This window comes from Grammomys surdaster, unplaced genomic scaffold, assembly GCF_004785775.1.
Source record: "Grammomys surdaster isolate TR1022 unplaced genomic scaffold, NIH_TR_1.0 62, whole genome shotgun sequence".
Lineage (NCBI taxonomy): Eukaryota > Metazoa > Chordata > Mammalia > Rodentia > Muridae > Grammomys > Grammomys surdaster.
Window position 1 is genome coordinate 9,163,816 of NW_021604564.1, and position 21,003 is coordinate 9,184,818.

General features: G+C 35.5%; 1 protein-coding gene across 1 annotated transcript in view; it reads right to left on the minus strand.

Annotated features, from left to right (window-relative positions):
- Positions 1 to 21,003, minus strand: part of Naaladl2 (N-acetylated alpha-linked acidic dipeptidase like 2) — a 610,065-nt gene that overhangs the window by 281,500 nt on the left and 307,562 nt on the right. Inside the window, exon 9 of the mRNA XM_028761198.1 lies at positions 20,791 to 20,910. Within this exon, the coding sequence (XP_028617031.1) occupies positions 20,791 to 20,910 (120 nt within the window). The remainder of the gene's footprint in view (positions 1 to 20,790; positions 20,911 to 21,003) is intronic.

Below are 21,003 nucleotides of genomic sequence, written 5' to 3' on the forward strand. Positions count from 1 at the left end.
ATATATATATATATATATATATATATATATATATATATATATATATATATATATATATATATGTAACAAATGATTTTTAAATGTACTAAAAATATGTAGACTGGACTATAGAAGATGGTTCATTGTTCGGTGTCTCAAGGCTAATTTTCGTGTTGAACATGTAGCCTCTCAGACAGTCTTTAAATAACAGGTTTCTATTGAAATAGTGAGAAAAATGACTGAAGTGAGAACTCAAGGACTTGGAGGCTACTTTTTCTATAGGCAGTGCTTTGGATTGTGGAATTAATAACTAAAAGCTTAACTGACTATTGCTGAGGTGCCTGTGTATGTCACTGAGTTGAGTACAAGAATATATTATGGAAGGAAGTAAATTACTATTACTCTGTGATCCTAAGAGGCTAAAATTTCAGAAAGGAGAGAGTGTCATTGAAACCCATGTTACTGGGGCCAAAAACCTATGGCTAGACAGCTTATAGGTCCTGTGGGAAATTTTAATAATTCTCCCAGTTTGCAACAACTACTAATATTCTGCCAAATGGGTACACTATTAAATTGCTATCCAATAGTTTATCAGTGCACTCTCAGATTAGTGACTCATACATCTGTCATCAGAAAAGTTTCCTTTTTTGCAGTAGATGACAATTAACACTGAGATCTGTACCTGGTCAGTGTGTAATGAATAAGATTGGAGAATGCTCGGCCCCCCAAAGGGACATTTCTAACATATCCCCAATATCCCACGCAGACAAGGCTCAAGAATCATGGAAACTAGGAAATAGGAAATTGTAGGAGCCATACATAGGTGGTAGATGTTACAGACAGTTGGTTTTATAGACATAGCAGGACAATCGAACAAATTAAGTCATAGCAGTTGACATAATACACACAAGACCCATGTAAACTCGGGCCACACAAAATTTCAGAATGAAGAGCATAGATGGACATGACATGTCAGACCCAGCTAAGAAGCTATTGCAAATGAAAGATGCTGAGAGGAGCGTCAGTATTCTTTAAGGATGCCACCTCTCATGGATAGACCACATTTCAATGAAGGCTATATATCCTACAGTGTATGGGCAGCAGCTATATTTTATAGGTTTAAAAAAAGACATAAAATTGAGTGGGGAAGGAAAGGGAGTAAGTCTTGGAATGAATAATGGAGGTAAATATAATCAAAACACCTTGTGTGAAAGTTTCCAAGAATTAATAAAAATGAGAAGAAACACAATAAAGAAAATCAATAGTTAAATAAAAGAAAATTATAGCATGAAGTCTTAAAATTGATATCAGAAGTATAAATGCAGATTGTGAAGACTAAAATTTCTTCTCATTTACAAAGCTAGTTCAGGTGGGGGAAGAGAGTGAGACACAGTCTAGGTATAATTCTATGACAAGATCCTAAGTAAGAAAGAAGAGCCAGAAAGCACATGATGATTAGTTCTTGAAAATCTCACAGGAAAACCTTCTCCTGGACCTGTCTCCTCCACATAATTGGATTTGGGAAGGCAATGTTGACTCCATACTTTCCTAAGAGCATGATTTATATAGCACTATTTCTTCCAATTGCTTGCACTCTACCCCTCCAATTTCTGGTCTTGCTACAGGAAAATGAAATTCCCATGTTCTAGAACTTCAAACTTGCTTTTGGAATTGTCCCTTTCACTTCTTACATCATCTGTAGGAAGGATGTAAGAGAGTTGTGCAGTCATCCTGGGTTAATATGTCAGAACACTATAAACAGGTATATAAAGCTGGTAGTTATTTCTCAGTTATTTTGGAGGCTGACAAACAGAGATTAGAAATTTAGGACTGCTGGTTTCCTTGTCATTGCCTTTCTGCTCACAGACAGTTTTCTTTTCACTGACTCCTTTTATAACAGAGAAGGCAAGCGGGGGAGCTGTCTTCTGTCTATTCTTCTAACCCCATCTCTGGTATGTCTCCATATCTGACACACTCTCTCCTAGGCCACACCTCCAAACACTAACACATTGTATATCAGGACTTTAAGTATATGACTTGGGTAACATAATTAGTCCACAACAATATTGGTATTATTGTCCAAGTTTCATAGCTTGACAAATCTAACCAAATATCTCAAGGGTGGTACCATTTGCTTTAGCAAGTGAAGAGACACAAATATAACCATTCTGATGCTGCTGATTTTTTTTTACATTCTTAGTGCAATTGGAGAAGAAAGAATTATCTGTGGTAAATAAGAGTTACATAGTAACCTGGAGCACCTCTGTACATTCAGAAAGCACATGGCAATAACTATTTCTCCATATGACAAGATACAAAGAACATGATTACCTATTTATGATTGGGCAATATTATTAATTCAAATGATATAACTTGCTGTCAATGTATTTCCCAGTTATAGCTATTATACTTACTACTATAAGTAGATTCATCACCTTCTATTCCAATCACCATCCAAGCAATTGTACCCACTCACCGCTCCCCCCAACACACACATTGTGTTCTATGAAAATGACTGTGTCACCTTTTCTTTTAATTTCAGTGAGCTCAGTGTAAAATGTGTTCTTTGCTAAATGTTTTACAAACCAATGGATATTACTAAACTGTTATTTTCTTCTCTAATAAGAGATTTGACTTATGTTTTTTCTAAAAATAAATATCAACAGTAGTTGACTATATGGCATCCTTAATTTGAAATTTAAAATATTAATACAGTAGCATTTTAGCTGCAATGACAGCAACTTGATAACATGATTAAAATATATATTGTAAACAAGATTTGTATCTTGCATGGTATTTGAAAATAATTATATATTTTAAGAGATATCTTCAAAACTACATATTTTCAGAGATTTGAAAGTACTAGTGTAGTATAATTCTTCACAAATGGAGTGTAAACTATTTCCACAAATGTGCATATTTTATAAATGTAGCTCTCTTTTTCTTTTTCTTTTTCTTTTTCTTTTAAGTATACTTTCCTGGTTAAAAAAACTTCAAAAATAACATGCCCACATTATTTACAGTAAAGGACATTTATTTTTATAGTATTCTATTACTTTCATTCTTGTATCAAATCAAGTATCTGGCTTGGAGTAATCCTGCTGAGGCATCACCTTGACCCTGAGTTAACCTGTTTAACTTGGGGATCTAACTGGTCATGATTTCACTCTACCTTCATGATTCTGTAAAGAATGGGTTGAATTAAATATAGCTTACATATGTATCTGCAGGCTTGATCTCTCATGATAGACACATTCTGCTGGAAAACCATGCTTAATCTATGTATGATTGGCATATGTACATTCAAAAAAGATTTATTTTCTCTTCCAATTCTTAATAAGAAAAGAAATTTGCAATATTATCAGAATTTCATGCTTGGAATTCCAACCACATCCAAACGTATATTCAATCATCTTTTTCCAAACCAGCAACCACTGCTTTCAACAGAGGACTCTGTATTTGAATAAATAATCATATGACTCAAGCCCTGAAATATGCACTTAAAAAAATCATTAGATTTTATCTATCTACATATTTATTGTGTGTGTGTGTTTGTGTGTGTATGTGTGTATGCGCATACACATGAGCACATGGGCATGCAACTGACCGCACATGTGCGTATGCATGTATTGCATATGAACATGTCATACTGTACCTCTGGAAGCCAGAGGAAAACTTGCAGGATTCAAGACTCTTTGTCCACTATACAGGCTACATGGATCATATTCAAGTCATCAAGCTTGGTGGCCAGCACTTTAATCTGCTGAGCTATCTCATTGTCTCAAAAACATATTTTTTAATAACTATGACAAGTAAAAGGCAGAGAAATAACAGCAACACAGTTTGTTTAATTGAATCAAATGAAGCCATGAAATAAAGTTATTCAACAAAGACATTTTGAAACAATGTTTCAGAAGACACATTAAGACTTCCGGTCTGGGCCCGAGCATAGAACAGGTCACAGGTGGCAGCTCCGTATCCAACCCCAGAAAACCGAGAGAAAGAGGGACTCTCAGAAGCTTTACCTCACTCAGCATCCCAGGTAAAAATGAATCACCCATGATGTCTGCTGTTAGAAGTTCTAATCCAGATGCTGGCCTCCGAACTTATACTACTCAGACCTTTGAAGGGCCACTGACAAGAACATCAAACAGCTAGAGACTGACATCACTAATCTGAAGAAATCTCTCGTTTCGCCCGCTGAAGAGACCTCCTAAATTCCCAAAGATCCTAATTGGACTTGATTTACTCTAGTACAATAGAAAAGACTGTATACAGCTCTTGACTGTGTACAACCCTCAAAGAAGAAGGTTGCCTTTACATAGACAAGACAAGGAGGGTTAAAGAGAGCATGAAACAGGTAGTAAAGGCCCTAAGAAAAATCAGATAGAGAAAGAGACAGATGAATGCTAGTACAAGAATTGATTTACAGCCTCTCCAAGGTTGTCAACCCTATTTCCTTCCATCTTGGGACCATTATTTGGGTTCTTTTTGCTTTTTTTTGCTGGTCCCTGGCTCTCAGATAGGTAGACTAACTCTGTGATACAACAGACAAATAATTTGGTAGCAAAATCTACTCAGATACATTATCATAAGTTAGCTATGAAGGACCACGAGGCTCAAGATGAGGTTGTTACTTTATACAGGGTGTTTCCAAAACCCATCTCTACCCAACCTAAAAGGGGGGAATTCTACCCCTAGACCAAGCAGAGAGGAACCACCCAGAACCCCCTCTGACAGGCAATCTGAATTCTTGCTTAGGCTGTGAGGCTAAGAACTGCAAGGGAATATAAATAAAAGATAAAAATATCTCTCTGGGTTCCCTGAGGGACAAGCCTGACTGCATAGGGGTTGATGTCAAAAGTATCCCCTCTCCAGGAAAAAGACATCAGGGTGGGTATGGCCCTCATGCCTCACTGGACAACGACAGGGGGACTGGAGACATTACAAGGTCCCCTTCAAATACTGGAGGTCAGCCCTCTATCCCTGCCTTTGCAAGTTTAGAATTGCCACAGCCCTTCTATACTTAGAGAAGGGAGGAGATGTCAGGGACAGCCCTGCTTACACACTGTAGGCCTAAAATCAGCCATAGGCCTAAAATCAGAAATAGGCCTGTCATACATGTATACAAACACCAAGTCTTGGGTCTCAGTGGAAAAACATTAAAACAGATGTCTATAAGCTAACGTCAATAGGCAGCTTTTGTGGAAATTTATAAGCCTAAGTAGTCATAGACCTTGTAAATAGGTAGCATTGGCAGACAATACCAACTTAGATAAGGACAAGCGAGTCATAGGCAGAGTCATAGTGACTTGTCCCCTGAACCTTCACCCAGCCGATACCCGGTTCTGAAGATATCTGTATTCCCCCTGAACACCCACACTCCAGTATCATTCCCTTCCCCACATCCTGCTTTTCTGTGTTTTTACCCCTGTGTGAATTAATTATGCTTTGAGAAAAAAAAAAGAAAAAAAAAGTGGACCTATCTTAAGTGCATTTAAGTTTTAAATAAAGGTTTCATATAAGAAAAAAAAAAAGAAGAAGACACATTAAGTACAATGGCTGGCTGAAATGCCTTAAAAGGCAGGAAAAATAGTGAAAGCAAAAAGGGAAGAAATTAGGCTGAAGATGGGTCTGTGGTCATATGTGCTTACCACTCCTCCACACAACCTAAATTTAGATCTCAGTATCTCTGTCTGCTGGCTCCCAATTGGAGTTTCTTAAGGAACCTGTACACATGTACACACACAGAGGGAGGGAGGAGGGAGGGAGAGAGAGAGAGAGAGAGAGAGAGAGAGAGAGAGAGAGAGAGAACTAGTTTATAAATATTAGATTCAATTAATATTAATCCCTTTCTAGGTTTATGTATCAAACATTCAATTTGGGTGTTTTTTGAAATTCTGCCTAGAAGTCTTAAGACTGTAGAGTTCGAATTAGTTATTCAACTGTATGTCCTTATTTATAAAATGTTACTGAAATGAGCATATAACAATCTTACAAATAAAGCTTCATTCACTATACCTAATAAAATATTGAGGAACCTACTAAATGCACAGAAAACAAGCATGCCATCAGCTGTGAATCTCAGAGGAATATGTTAATTCTTTGATTCTTTTTCCTTAATAAAATTACCTATGCCACTTCCGTATAAAACTCAATTAGACTGTGAGCCTGACTTTATTATATTTTGTAAATTAAAGTGATTGTTCACCTCTTATAAATAAGTTTTTGAAAACATAGGTTTGAGTAATTACATTTCAATTAAGCATGGAGTATAAAAACAAGTACCTTTAAAAAAATCCTTCGTGTGTTTTAAGTCCAATCAAATAATCTACTGATCTGTTTCAGAACACATGATTGTGACTACTCACAGAGTACTCTAAAGCGTTTCTCCACGAGAGCTGGGTTGCATTGCTTTAGGAAATGCTTTTGAATGACACTAAAGGATTCAAGACCATGTTGCAGATCATGCCCGTCTCTGCCAATTGCTCAGGCTCCCTTAGTAACTTCAAAAGCTTTTGGCTAAATAAACTCTACGTCTGGAATCTATGGTTACATTTGAAGCTAATAATTTTGAAACTCTTTTTCTTTCCCTTTTAGACACATTTGGTGATTGGAACTGTAACACAGAACAGCAGCCTCTTGAAAGATTCATATTCAAACAGCCTTCTTTGCAAACTGAAGAATTCACTGAATATAAAATTACAGTAATTTTAGGAGGCTTAGAATCGAATGATTGCTTTAACATTCTTGCTGAGATTTTCTTGATGTTGACTAATGTTGGCTAATATGTGTCTTTTAGATAAGTATATTTTAGTTCCTTTAAGTCTTTTTCTAATTGAAAGTGAATAACTTTTAAGATTTTTCACCCATCAGTATTTCATGTTTAAGCTCAGTACTTTTATAGCAAAGCATTACTTTCTAAAGCAGGAGATGGAACTTTGTGAAGACAGGGTTTTTTTTTGTTTTGTTTTGTTTTGTTTGGAATTATCTTGACTATATGGGAATTTATGTTTTTGTCTAATTGCATGCTAATCCAGAAGTAAATACTGTCCTCTTTTTACAACAAATGAGCTCTACTACTTTTATAAACAGAGCAAATAGTCTCTTTTGAGTAGTTTCTTTCCATTGGTAATGTTTGGAGAGTTGTTGACCATGCTGCCACCCATAGTTGGCATGCATCCTGTTTTGACTAGTGCATAGTTTATGTAATATCATGTGGATGGAGATTTGACCTCCATGGTGGAACACTGTGGATACATGTCAGAAGCATGCCGTTCTAGGCCTTAGTGTGGGCATACTCTCATTTCTCTTGGATGAATAGACATAGATTTTTCTATTCATGTCATGTATATGACACTAGATTTTCTTCATGATATCATTCTACAGTAGCATCGGTGGGTGAAGTGTGAAAGATCTGCAGTGAACATTTTTATAAATAATTAAAGATCTTCTTAAGGGTCAGTAAGCATATTACATGCGTTTGTATGTTCCATGTCAATTCACCAGTCTACCAATTATAGCATAATATGTTTTGAATAATAAGATCTTTGCAGTAGTCCACAAGAAAAGCTTCATATCACATAACTCTACAAATTTTTTAACAGTGTAGCTATCTGTGTTATCTAGGGAGACATGACGTCAGTGCTTCTATGGATAGTAAAATGTCAGTGTTAATTATAGTGTTTTTTAACATAAAGAGTTTACATTTTTTTTCATTGAAAAGTAAAATAAAATAATCTTGAGAGTTTAAAAACAATGATAATGATTTATAATATACATAATTATTATATATATATATATATCACAAACATCTTTGTGGACTTTATAGCACTATTTTACTTTGTTAGAGATTTTGAAATTGTAGTTATTATATAATATATTCAGACTGGAAGATGACTTACTAAATATTACTGAAATTTGCTACACTTTCTGATAATTGACTATATAGAGCTTCAAAACTATTTTATTTCATATCTAATTAAAATTTATGCAAAAACAATTCCATCTAATTCCAAATCTTCAAAGAAAATAATTCTTGACTTTTTCAAAAGATAAAGGTTGCCATGGAATATGGTTTCACCTTTGGTACTATTTTTCTAAACATCAGTTTTCCCTATAATCCTCAGCAGATCAATACCCATTTTAGGCTTTCCTACTGCCATTTTTCTAAAATATTTTATTTTGTTCTTATGTGAGTACACCTGTTTCTTTTTTGATTTTTGCATGTTAATACAATACTTTCAAAGGCCAAAAAAAGGAAGTCAGATGCCCTAAAACTATCCTTAATTGAGATTGTGAGCGATCTTAAATAATTGAAGGGAACTGAAATTTAGTCTTCTGTAAATGCATTGGGTACTGGTACCTGTAACTACTGAGTCATTTCTGTAGCTCTATGTACTGTAATCTTAAATATTTTTAAATTTTAGTTATCATTAATTACCATTGATAAATGAGAACATTTTTTTCTAGGTGAAATGGTTATTATAAATAAATGTCTATAGGTACCCATCATGTTTATGTATCTACACAGCCTCAGAAATTATAATACCAATCAAGTACCAAAAATGTCCAAGTTTCTTAATTTTACCAACCATTATCATGTATGGTTCTTAGACTGAGAACCAGAATTTGTTAAGTCATGATATGGATCGACAAATGGTAAACATAAAAGCTGTTATTCTTGTATACAATACAACTGAAAAAGAAATTGCAAGCTCTCTTATACATTATAAAAGCTAACCAACCATACAAATACAAACGAATAAAATATAGATTTTGAATGATTTACTGTGCAAATACATATAGGCAGAAGAAATTACATATAAAAATGTTTAATCTCTTTTTCAATATGTCCACAATTTTTGAGTGCCTGAATGTAATTCTTCCTACTTGAGACTCTTCCTTAGGCCAAAATCAAACTGTTTCTCTATACTTTATAGATATACAGAAAATTACTAGCATTGTCCACAGAAAAATACTGATCTATCAGGGCAAAAATAACTTGATATTCTACTATTTAATTTTTTTTATCATCTTCACCTTAAAATTCTATTTTGAAACTAAAGAGTGAGCTAGTCAAGGTGATAGAGCAGAATTGGGGGGCAGGTCCAGGATGCTTACAGCTGTGCATTAACAGTTGAAATTTCTGATAAATAAGAATGAGCAATGTCTTAGCAGCAAATTCTGCCTGATGTTTCTAAAAAAAAAAGTGAATTTTCTTAAAAATGCAAATGCTAGATTTTATCACTTAAGGGAATTTTTTTGACCAATTGAGAGTTTTAATCCTTGCTTAGGTTTCTTTTTTTTATTTAATTTTATTTTATTTCTTTACAATATAGATGTCTTCCTTGCCTTTCACCATTTTCCCTCCCTATAGCCCTCTAACCCATCTGACCTCCTTCTTTATGCTTTTATACCATTTTAATTACATGCATGTATTAAGGTCAGTTCTAGGTTAAGGGTCTAGCAATGCAATAGATGCAAACAGTCAAGGAACAAGCAAGACAATAAACACAAAAGTCAAAGAAAAAGCAAGGCATTAAACCCAATTACATGAAAACTCCTGTTACCACTGTTTCTAAGGGCTGATCAGGATGACCAGAGTATCTGAGCCTACTTCCCTGTCCTAGTACAGGTCATCTTCATGTCTGAAAGCCTACTTCTTTGTTCTAGCCTAAAATTTAGAATCCTGTCTCATATTACTTCTTTGTTCTAGCCTAATATTTATATTCCTGCCTGAAATTATTATTTTGTTCTAGCCTAAGATTTAGATTCCTACCTGAAATTGCTTTGTTCTAGCCTAATATCTGATTCCTGCTTGAAGTCTACTTCCTTGTCCTTAGCCAAAGTCATATTTCTGCAAAGCAGCCCATTTCCTTGTCACTGGTCCATTTAAGATTCTTAACAAGCAGCTCCAAAGGCTCTCCACCTCTCCCCCATTTTTATTTCATTAACAATGGTAGTCATTGTACTTAGGAAGAAGTTTAATGACACTTGCAGTGTATTTTGGCACAAATTTAACACGTCTCTGGAAGTTTTAAGGATACATAGGGAGCTTATGAATTTCAAGAATGCTGAACTGCTGAGCACTGATGCTGTAGATACTGCAGACAAAATTACCCAAGACCTGAGGTCAGTATTTCTATTTTGGTCAAGCTTCAAAAATGGCATATATAGCTTGATCATGCTAGCCCTTTTTGTCCTGGAAATACGTTTATTCCTGTGAATTGTGTTAAAGCTTTTCTTTAACAACATCACATGTTGGCAGCCAAAGTACATGTCTTGAGAGTGAAAACGGACCCCAGACAGAGTTCTTAAATTAACAGGCTGGCAAGCCAAGGATGGGTAAGAATCTGCACAGAGCCTTACCAAGGTAAGACAGAAGTGCATTGCTTTTGATAATACATATTCCATGATGGGTAAGGAAGGCATTCATGTCAGAACAACCTAAGAAAAGCTCAATCTTTTTTATTTTGTTAAATTGGATATTTTATTTATATTTCAGGTGTTATTCCCTTAACCAATTCCACCCCCATCCAGGAACCCCCTATCATATCGGTTCTACTCCGGCTTCTTGTGAGGATGTGCCCCCATCAACCCAGCCACTCCATCCTCCCTACTCTCAAATTCCCCTACACTGGGGTATCCAGCCATCATGGGACCAAGAATCTCCTCTCCTACCTATGCCTGACAAGATCATCCTCCCCTACATATACAGCTGGAGCCATGGGTCCCTCCCTATGTGCTCCCAGCCTAGTGATATAGACCCTGGGAGCTCTGGTTGGTTGGTATTGTTGCTCTCCCCATTGAGCCACAAACCCTTTCAGCTCCTTCAGTCTCTACTCTAACTCCTCCATTGAGAACCCCATGATCAGTTCCATGGTTAGCTGTGAGCATCTGTCTCTGTATATGTCAGGCTCTAGCAGACCTCTAAGGAGACATCTATATGAGGTTCCTGCCAGCATGCACTTCCTGGCATCACATCAACTTCTACCTTTGGTGACTGCACACGGGATGGATACCCAGGAGGAATGGTCTCCAGACTGCCCCTCCTTCAGTTTCTGTCTCACACTTTGTCTCCATATTTGCTCCCATGAGTATTTTGTTACTCCTTCTAAGAAGGACCGAAGCATCCACACTTTGGTCTTCCTTCTTCATGAGCTTCATGTGGTCTGTGAGTTGTATCTTGGGTATTTCGAGCTTTTGGGCTAATATCCAATTATCAGTGAATGCATACCATATGTGTTCTTTTGTGATTGGGCTACCTCACTCAGGATGATATTTTCTAATTCCATCCATTTGCCTAAGAATTTCTGAAAATTCATTGTTTTTAATAGGTGGGTAATATTGTGTAAATGTATCACATTTTTTGTATCCATTCTTCTGTTGAAGGACATCTGGGTTCTTTCCAGCTTCTGGCTATTATAAATAAGGCTGCTATGAACATAGTGGAGCATATGTCCTTGTTATACGTTGGAGTATCTTCTGCCCAGGAGTGGTATAGCTGGGTCCTCAGGCAATGCTATGTCCAATTTTCAGAGGAACTGCCAGACTGATTTCCAGAGTGGTTGTACCAGCCTGCAATCCCACCAACAATGGAGGATTGTTCCTCTTTCTCCACATTCTCTCCAGCACCTGCTGTCACCTGAGTTTTTGATCTTAGCCAGTCTGACTATTGTGAGGTACAATCTCAGGGTTGTTTTGATTTGCATTTCCCTGTTGACTAAGGATGTTAAACATTTCTTTAGGTGCTTCTTGGCCATTTGTGTTTCTTCAGTTGAGAATTTGTACAGAGTATACTTGCAGATGCAACTGTATTTACCTAAGAGTTGATTTTCTGTGGTTGTCTGTGGGGGGGGCAATTTGTTGTTTTGGTTGGTTGGTTGATTGGCTTGGGTTTTTGTTGTTGTTGTTGTTTGTTTAAACATAATATTTTAAACAATATTTTAAATTAAATCTTTAAGAATTTAAGACAATATATTGAACACATTCCCTCCTCTCATAGCCATCCTACCATACATTCTGACCTAACTTTTAGTTGTCTTTTATGCTCTATTCTAGTTTGAGTTGCTCAGCTAGTCTCAGGAGTGAAGCCCGCCCTGGTATGTAGTTGATTAGCCATAGGTCACATCATTAAAGATCACATACTCTCTCTTTCAGAAGATGTCAGTAGCTTCAAAGATGGTAGTAGGATTTCTTTCATTTAATGCCTATAAGATAAGATTCTGAATGAGTTAGGATTGAAGCAAGCTGTCTTAATTCATTTACTCACAGAGTGTTTTGATTGAGAGTAATATCTTTCACAGTACAATGGGAAATGTGATTAATCAAGGACATGTGCTTATTGGAATATTTAATCATTTATTTGACACTATCATTGATTTATTTTCATATTTAAGAAAGTCAAATTATTTCATTCAAGAATGAGACCAACCTAACCATTCAAAGTCACAATTCATTCCAACATCATTTGAAAATGAGAAACAACGCAAGGAAAAGTGCCAACATACACCAAACTCATTCCAGAGTACACCTGGAAAATGTGTTCCTTTTTATTACTTTTTGTAGTACAAAACTTAAATTCATTTAATTATTCACAAAAATATAAAATGTTCAAGTTATTAATGACAACCATCATTGCTGTGGGTGAGGGATAAATGGTAAAATGCTTGTTTTTAAACTTGTAAGAGATAATAGATATTCAGATGGAGAAAAACAAAGCATAACAAGTCCTTAGAGAGACTTTTATTTTAAAAAATGGAAATATGTGTTGAGCTGTATTAATGACATTAATGACTCTGTAGTTGAATATAGCCATGCAGCCTGCCAACAATTCTGGTTTACTAACACCTTACTTGAATGAACAGCTGTTCTTTGAAGTCCTGCCAAGCTAATGTCCAGGATAAAAACCCACAGACAAAAGAATTATGCAGCTCAGGCCATTTTAATAACAGAACATTAATTATGATTGTGTGAATGAATTCAAGCTTAATTTGCTAATACCCTTAGTTGTTTGGATTTCTCTTGGGCTACATAACTCAAACATTTAAGTAATCTGCCTTCTGAATTTCAGGGTTTGAAACAGATCTAAGACTTCCGTTGATATCTAGATTTAAATAAAAAGGAATTTATATATTGTCAGTGTACATTGAACAGAAAACCTCGTGAAACAGTAATGAACTTGAGAGATATCTGGCTCTTAATACAGAGCAAAGACTTATAAACTTAGGAGACAAATAGTCTTGCCAATAGAATTACAATTTTAAATGGAAGACTTTGTTGAAGTGGTAAATTAGTGTATAGAAGGATTTTAAAGCCTGTATGGTCATTTTAGTTGACTTGTAGTAGAAGTAGTCACAGAGATAAATGGTAAATTAAGTAGAATCCACTGAACAGTATTAGAATTCATGAGGATCAAGGGAGTGAACATAATTCTTCTCATCAATAAACTGAAAAATAATTTTAAAAATACTACAAACAATAGTTACATAATTTATCTTGAAAGACAGGACAATGGAAGTACATTTTAAACAAATTTACTTTTCTCCTTTATGGGAAGGTTAGCAATAAAACAAGCTTCATTTTAGCGTGTTCATTATAATTGTCAGAGACAGAGTGAGAAAAAACAAAGACTGTATCATAGTTTTCCCATCTCACCTCCTATCATCTGCCACACATCTATCAGATAGTACACTTCCTATCTGATGCTATACCTCCCTGTTATCAGATGCCACACCTCCTATCATCTGCCACACATCTATCAGATGCCACGTCTCTGATCAGATACCACTGCCATCTACACAAGTTAAAATTATTAAAGTATTATACATGAAAATAATGTGTGTTTAACAAATGAAATTATATGCAGTGAAAGCAAAGTCAAGTTGTAATGACTGTACTTATACATTATCAAGGTGTGTGGAGAGTATTCCTTGCCCAAACACTGAATAACCTCATGTGCTTAACCTCAGTTGCTGGTCACAGTTCTGAGATAGTGACCATTTGTAAGATGTGTATGGAAAATAATATTAGGAAAACCCAATAAAATATGGGCATTTGCTTAAAGGTAGTATAACAAACACATTCCAAACCATGAATTGCTTAACTGCAATAGTAGAAGAATATAGACACAGGAACAAAATTTAATATGGTTGTGCTGGTTAGGTTTATATCAACTTGACAACAGCAAGAGTCATTTGGGAAGAGATATCGTCAACTGAGAAAACACCCCAATCAAGTTGGCCTGTAGGTAAGTTTGTGATGCATGATTTTTTATTGACGCCTGATGTTGGAATGTTCAGGTCACTGTGGGCAATGTCACCTCTAGGCAGGTGGTCCTGAGTTACATAATAAATCAAACTGAGTAACCAATGGGAGCAAGCCAGAATGCAATGTTCTTCTATAGCTTCTGCTTCAGTTGTATCCAGATCCTGCATTTCATTCCTTTCCTGTGTTCCCTCAGTGAAGGATTTATAAGATTTAAAGGATAAATAAACCCTTTCCTCCCCAACTTGCTTAGGTGATGCTGTTTTATGACATCAATAGAAACCTTAAGTAAGACAAAAGTCATGTGCTTCTGGTTAGGACTTTGATTCACTTAGAGGGCATACATATCAAATGCTCTGATGATAAAAAAATGCCATTTCTCTAAATGAAGTGGTAGGTTTGCATTAGCAAAAATAACTTCTATAATGTTTCAAAATGTTAGCATGCTAAATATCATAACATTTAATCAACTTTCATTTAAACTTTAGCTGTTCCATCACCTTGCAGATATATAAAGTGTCTAATAGTGATAGAATAAAACAAAACTTGAATATTCCTCATTTCATACTCATACATACAAGCGTTAAAGAGATATAGGAAATCTGAGGATGGTTGCAAGTTATTGATTGACTTCTGGATGTGGTGACATTTGTGTTGTGAAATAAATATTCTCAGAATGTAGTCAGGTTTCAATGTGGCTCCAAAAGTTTTATGTTTTTTACTGAAATACGTACTGCATTATTACCCATTTTGGTACCTCTAGGTGATGCTACCTTATGTTATAGTCTTTTCCCATATGGGTAAATCAAAGAATACCTATCTATTACCATAGAACTTTAAAGGCAGATGCTAAAATATGACTACTTACTAAATATGATTACAATAATACATTAAATAAACCAAGAATAAATGCTAATAAATACTACTATTATTTGTAAATTAGTTTCAGATAACTGGAGTATTTGAACTAATGCTCCTTGAAGTGTGGCAAAGTCACAGAAGAGGAACAACATGTACTTACAGGGGGTTTAGGCTGTGTGTCTTTATCAGTAGCACAATAGATGAACATAAGACTATTAGAGTGCCATTAGATAGAGCTAAGAAGTGAAAAGGGACATTACCAAAGCTATTTGGAAAAAAAACCCTAGTAGTCCGGTATCATATGCACCAGCTTATCTGACTTTGAGTGGGATTGGAAGTCCGTTCATATTTCTTGCCACTGTCCTATAATGCATATGTTGGAATTTAGCCAATACCATTGCTTCTTTCCTGTGAATTCTGCTGCAGTGTAAATTATACTAGTATATTTCCCTTAGCTGTTGTTGCATTCCTTACATTACAGGCAATATCCTCCTACATGCTTGGACAGTAGGGACATTTCATCTGATTTTTGTGTTCTGCAACACTTAAAGCAATGTAATTTACTGATTGAATTTTCTGGATGAATTCCCATCCAGTAATGACCTCTTCTCCAGACTTTGGTGATTCACAAGTAGTATTACTGCCCACTTCTCTGCCCAATGCACTAAACAATCTGAGTGATTTGATATACATGCATTGCATATTTTGGTGGAAAGCCTTAGGTCTTAATTATTTTCCTTTTGCTGTGGAGAGGACAATATAACCAAGGTAACTTATAAAAGAAAGTTCAGAACAGAGTCCTTCTAGATTTAGAGGGCGAGTCAGTGACTATACTGATGGGTAGCAGAGCAGTGAACAGGCAGAAATGGCTCTGGAGAAGTAGCTGAGAGCTTATGTTTGATCCACAGACATAAGGTAGAGAGATAGTTTACTCTGAAAGGTGTAGGTTTAGAAACCTCAAAGTCCACCTTCATTGACACACCACCTCCCACTAAGCCTTCAGTTAGGACATACCTCCTCCATCAGAGCCATACCTACTCCAAGGCCATATATCTAAATCCCTCCTGAACAGTTCAACCAACTTTAGACCAATTATTCAAACATATGAGCCAATTTTATTCAAATCACCACAATTTAGTATGTACAAAAATGTAAAACAAAATTAAAAGAGTTTACAAACCTGGAAAACAGTCTGGCTAGCTCTAAGAAGGCTTTGTGAATCTTTGCCTGTGCCTTGCACTTTCACATTATCAATGCTGTCACTAAATATCCTTAGATTTTCCAGCTACTATCAGGTAATTACAAAGCAATAAGCGTAAACTATGACTTGATTAACTACTTTCACATTATAGACATGCTTCAGTTCTTCAAACACTAAGCTCTTAAGTAATTTTATCCATATTGACATACAGAGTGCTGACTAATGCATGGGACTGTAACCTATGAGAGAGGATTTCAAAACCTAAGAGAAAAGAACTACATAGAAACAGAGGTGTGTACATATTTATATTGTATATTAATGTTTAAAACCATTATTTTTGGATCCATCTTTCCAGTAATGCCATAAATTATTTTGTATGAAATTATGTGTATTTCATCAGCCAAGGCCTAACACCTGTGTATCTTGTATTACAGATTTAGATTTTTAAAATAATTTTTTTATTTCATGGTAATTTATTCAGAAAAGGTAAGTAAATACATACAGAGATATACAGACAGAGATTTTCATACACACACACACAAACACACACACACACAAATGTATATACTGAGTACATATTTAAATGTTTGTTAATGATAGAATGGAAAATCATTCTTAATATTTGTAGTAGGTTAACATAAGTTCACTTTGTTGTATATTATAAGGTTTTGGAACAATAATGCAGTGTAAAAAAAGTTCTATAAAAATGTTTAATTGTTTTAAACATTGATAAAATTTGCTTAAAATTCCAAAATATTGCTGCTATCCCAGATATCAATAATGACATAAGGCTGCTTGAACATTCAAACCTTAATGTTCTGACTGTAAGTGGTACACTTGTCCTATGGAACTTCATGCCTTTTTGAGCTGAAGTTATCATGTGTCTACCCTGTGATAAAACAATTTTGCATCTACATAAATAGTTGAACAAATCCAATGTCACTATTCTGCCAACACACACAAATCTCTAGGAGAGTAGTGTTTCTAAAATTGGAAGATTGGAAACAACTAAAAAAATCCATGGGTGAATATTTATTTAATTAATGTATTAGCATCTAATATTTCTAATATTTGATTTTTTTATATGATTGTACATGTAGGGGGAGGTGCTGGTCTGGTTCCCTAATTGGTTCTTGACTTGCTAATAAAGAGGGCCTAGAGCCAATTGCTGGGTAGAAGGGACAAGTGGGACTTCTGGGTCCCAAGAGGAAAAAGAGATGCAAGGGGGTGGGAGGGGTTTTTCTGGCAGGCTTTGTAGCAAGGCACACAGCAATCATGTTAGATCTCAGGGCAGCTACGACCTGCGGCTCCGATGAAGGGCAGGTTGCCAGAGTTGTTTGTCAGGAGCTGACTGGAATGACCACCAAGTTTGTGGCCAGAAGAGAAAAGGAGATACCAATTGATGAGGTCATGTATGCCTTTCCAGGCAGGATATTCTGCCCCCAGCAATTGTGCCTTGCTGCCAATTCCTAAAATATTAAAGCTGTTTCTCTGTCCTTTATCCACTCCAGGGCCTCGGGAGTGGGCTGGTAGAGCGGTTGACTCTCAGAGAATAAGGCAGGTAGAGAGAGAAACCAGATTGGGGCTGATTGAGATATGCCCCTGTGCTGAGCTAAGCCAGGTGGGACAAAAGGAAGCAGGGAAGGGCCAGAATGCAGCAGCTCTGGGCAAGCCAGGTCAGTGCTGGCAGCTGCAGATCCGGAGTTAAGCAGGGAGTGTCTGGTAGCAGGGTCACAGCTCCCAGAAGAAGGTGGTAGCGGTAGCGTGGTTTAAAAAACTACGCAGAAGATGCATGCTCTCATGTTGCACAAAAAACACGTATACACACTGCCATTGTAAGTTACAACATTGTAGTTTCATCGAGTACATAGGCAGTTCATACTATGAAAGAGAGAGGTAAGTTACACTGTGAAAAAATATACATGAATTAATTAAAATGTTTATATACTCAAAAATATTAATATCTAGGTTTTTAAATATAGTTTTTCAGTTCAATCAACAACTTACAGAAATTACAAGTGATGTGATCAGTTTTGTATTTGTTAATTTGTACTTTTAAAAGAGCACAATCACCATAGTAGTACAAGAACAAAAAAAATTAGCTTAACCAGAAACTTAGTTCTTGCCTGTGGTTCATATTTGATCGTAAGTCAATGATAGACTATAGCTACTATGAAAAAAATAAATTAATTCGTCATTATTATAAATTACAAAAATGAAATACTTTTTTGAATATTAGTAAATAAATTAACTCAAGTAAATTGAAGGTTTTTTTTCAATATGAGTTCTAGCTCATTTTTATATAAGGTTGGTATGTATTTTCAATACAGAACCAAAAATGTTTTTCTCCTAAACAAATATTGGAATAGATCTTGTTATGAGCCATTAAATATATCGAGAATATGTGTTTATGGAGTATTCAACTATACATGGAACTTCAATATCGTACCCTCACCATCACCACCCTGAAGGCTCAGGGAACATTATGAAGAAAGACATGGTAATATAGAAAGATGAAGGCACTTTGAACATCAAAGGAAACACTGTGCTTTGGACATGACAGTACCTCTGCTCTCAAACTCCCAAAACTCCCAAAAGTTGTAGTTGCTCACGTAAGTTCTGCATAGGATTAGCTCAAGACAGTCAACATTTCAGCATGGAGGAGTTGATGGGCCACTGGCAGTTGATAGTTTATGGAGAAGATAGAGTCCACTTTCTTTAAGATTGTGGCATTTTAGTTGATTGTCCATGATTAATTGGTAGTTCCACACCCACAGGTATATGAGCAGAAAAAGTTGCATTCAGTAGGTTATGAAAAACTTAAGATACATAAGAGGAAGTGAAATAGAGAGGTGAATTAAGAATATGAAATGAAGCTACGAGAAGTTAGAAAGATATATTGGTAGTGAATATGATCAAAACACATTGTATGCATGTATGGCATTCTCAATAAATACTATATTTAAAGTTTAAAATAATAATAAATTTTAAAACATAAAAATAAATGTATATATCTATTTTAACCCTAAGGCTGTGAAATATCTTAGTGTTAATCACTAGATACACAAAACAAAAGTAGGCAAATAAATGACAACTGACCTGCCTAATATTAGGGTTCTTTCTCCTGGTCATTCATTTATTTATAAATATCTTAACTCCTAGGGAAGAAGTATGCAGCTCATTCCTTCCAGTGTATTTCTTGTGAGCTTGATAAGAAGCTAGATACAATTCATAGCATGTACACTGGAATTGAGCTGATCATAAAAGTACACATTTATCTTTTCGATCTTTCTCAATGTCTTTCTCTTATGTTTGACATATAGAAATGTCAGTTAAAACTCTCAAACTAAAAAATAGTTTATGAAAGTCATAAAGTGATAGTTTGCATTATATTTCAATCAAGAATTATGGGTATTCAAGACATGTTTCATGATCTCTCTCGAGTTCATTTCCTATGGTACTTACTGGAAGCCCTGTGACCATCTAAAAAGTCATGTCCAATATGTGCCAACAGAGACTGGTCCCGAGAACGAAATGTACCCCAGTAGTGGTATGCACATCTTCATACACAAGACCAATGAAGATAACATTATGTGTAATAAAAGATGTGGAAAGATAACTGTGATAGAAACTGACAAAGGAGGAAAAATTCTGCTAAATTTTTGAGGCATGTGAGAAATGATTATTAGAGTAGGTAGATGTCATAAAATTTTGTTGAAACATTTTTTCATTGTTCACAAAAATTTCTCCAAATTTCTTTCATTTTGCTTGTTTCTCAAAACTTCAATTCTTGGTACAAGAGAGTTTCAATCTCACAATTCCTCTTTAGCCTCTGAAGTGCTGGGGTTCTAGGCACATGCCACCCTACCTAGCCTCATACTTTATAAACATGTTACACTCATTTAATGCTGTATTTCTGTCTTCAGGACAGAAAAATCTAGGGTAGTTCCAAAATTTACTAAAACGCAAGCCAGCGTGAACAAATATCAAAGGAACCAAGTTTACCACAAAAAGGGCACAAATGTAGAATTTGGAATTTAAGACCAAAATTTGAATTTCAAATAAAATTACATTTTACTATATCTATAACAGAATAATTCATAATTTTTTACAAATACACCCTTAGATGATCTTAGGTAAAATAAATTCAGTTTAAGCAATATTGACTAATAAAGTTAAAGCTGGGTATTGGCATCTGTAAATTCAACAGTTGGAGGGAGAGACGGGGAACTACAAGTATAGATCATCCTGGTCCACATGTGAGTTCTAGGCTAGTCACTGCTACATTAGGAGACTCCTTCTCAAAACCAATCAGACAAAATAAATAAATAAACAAATAAATAACCTGATGAAATAACAGGAAATTCCTTAAAATTCTTAAAAATCATTTTGTAAATACTCAAATGAGAGAAATAAGAAGCATTACCATATAGAGTAATGTGCTGCCTTATATTACTCTTCTCACATATTGTCTATCTTACCTCTGAAACCAGCTGCTGGAGAGATGGAGATGCTACCGGATACAGACTGGAGTTGCCCCGGATGGGACTGTGGAGGCTAATGTAAGCCACAGCATTCTTTTGTAGAATCTTCGCAAAATCCTGAAATAAAAAGTGTTAAAAGTTCTACCATTCGTGCAATTAAAATAACACATTTTGCTTTATTAGGATAATAAATATTTTGATGCTAAAATA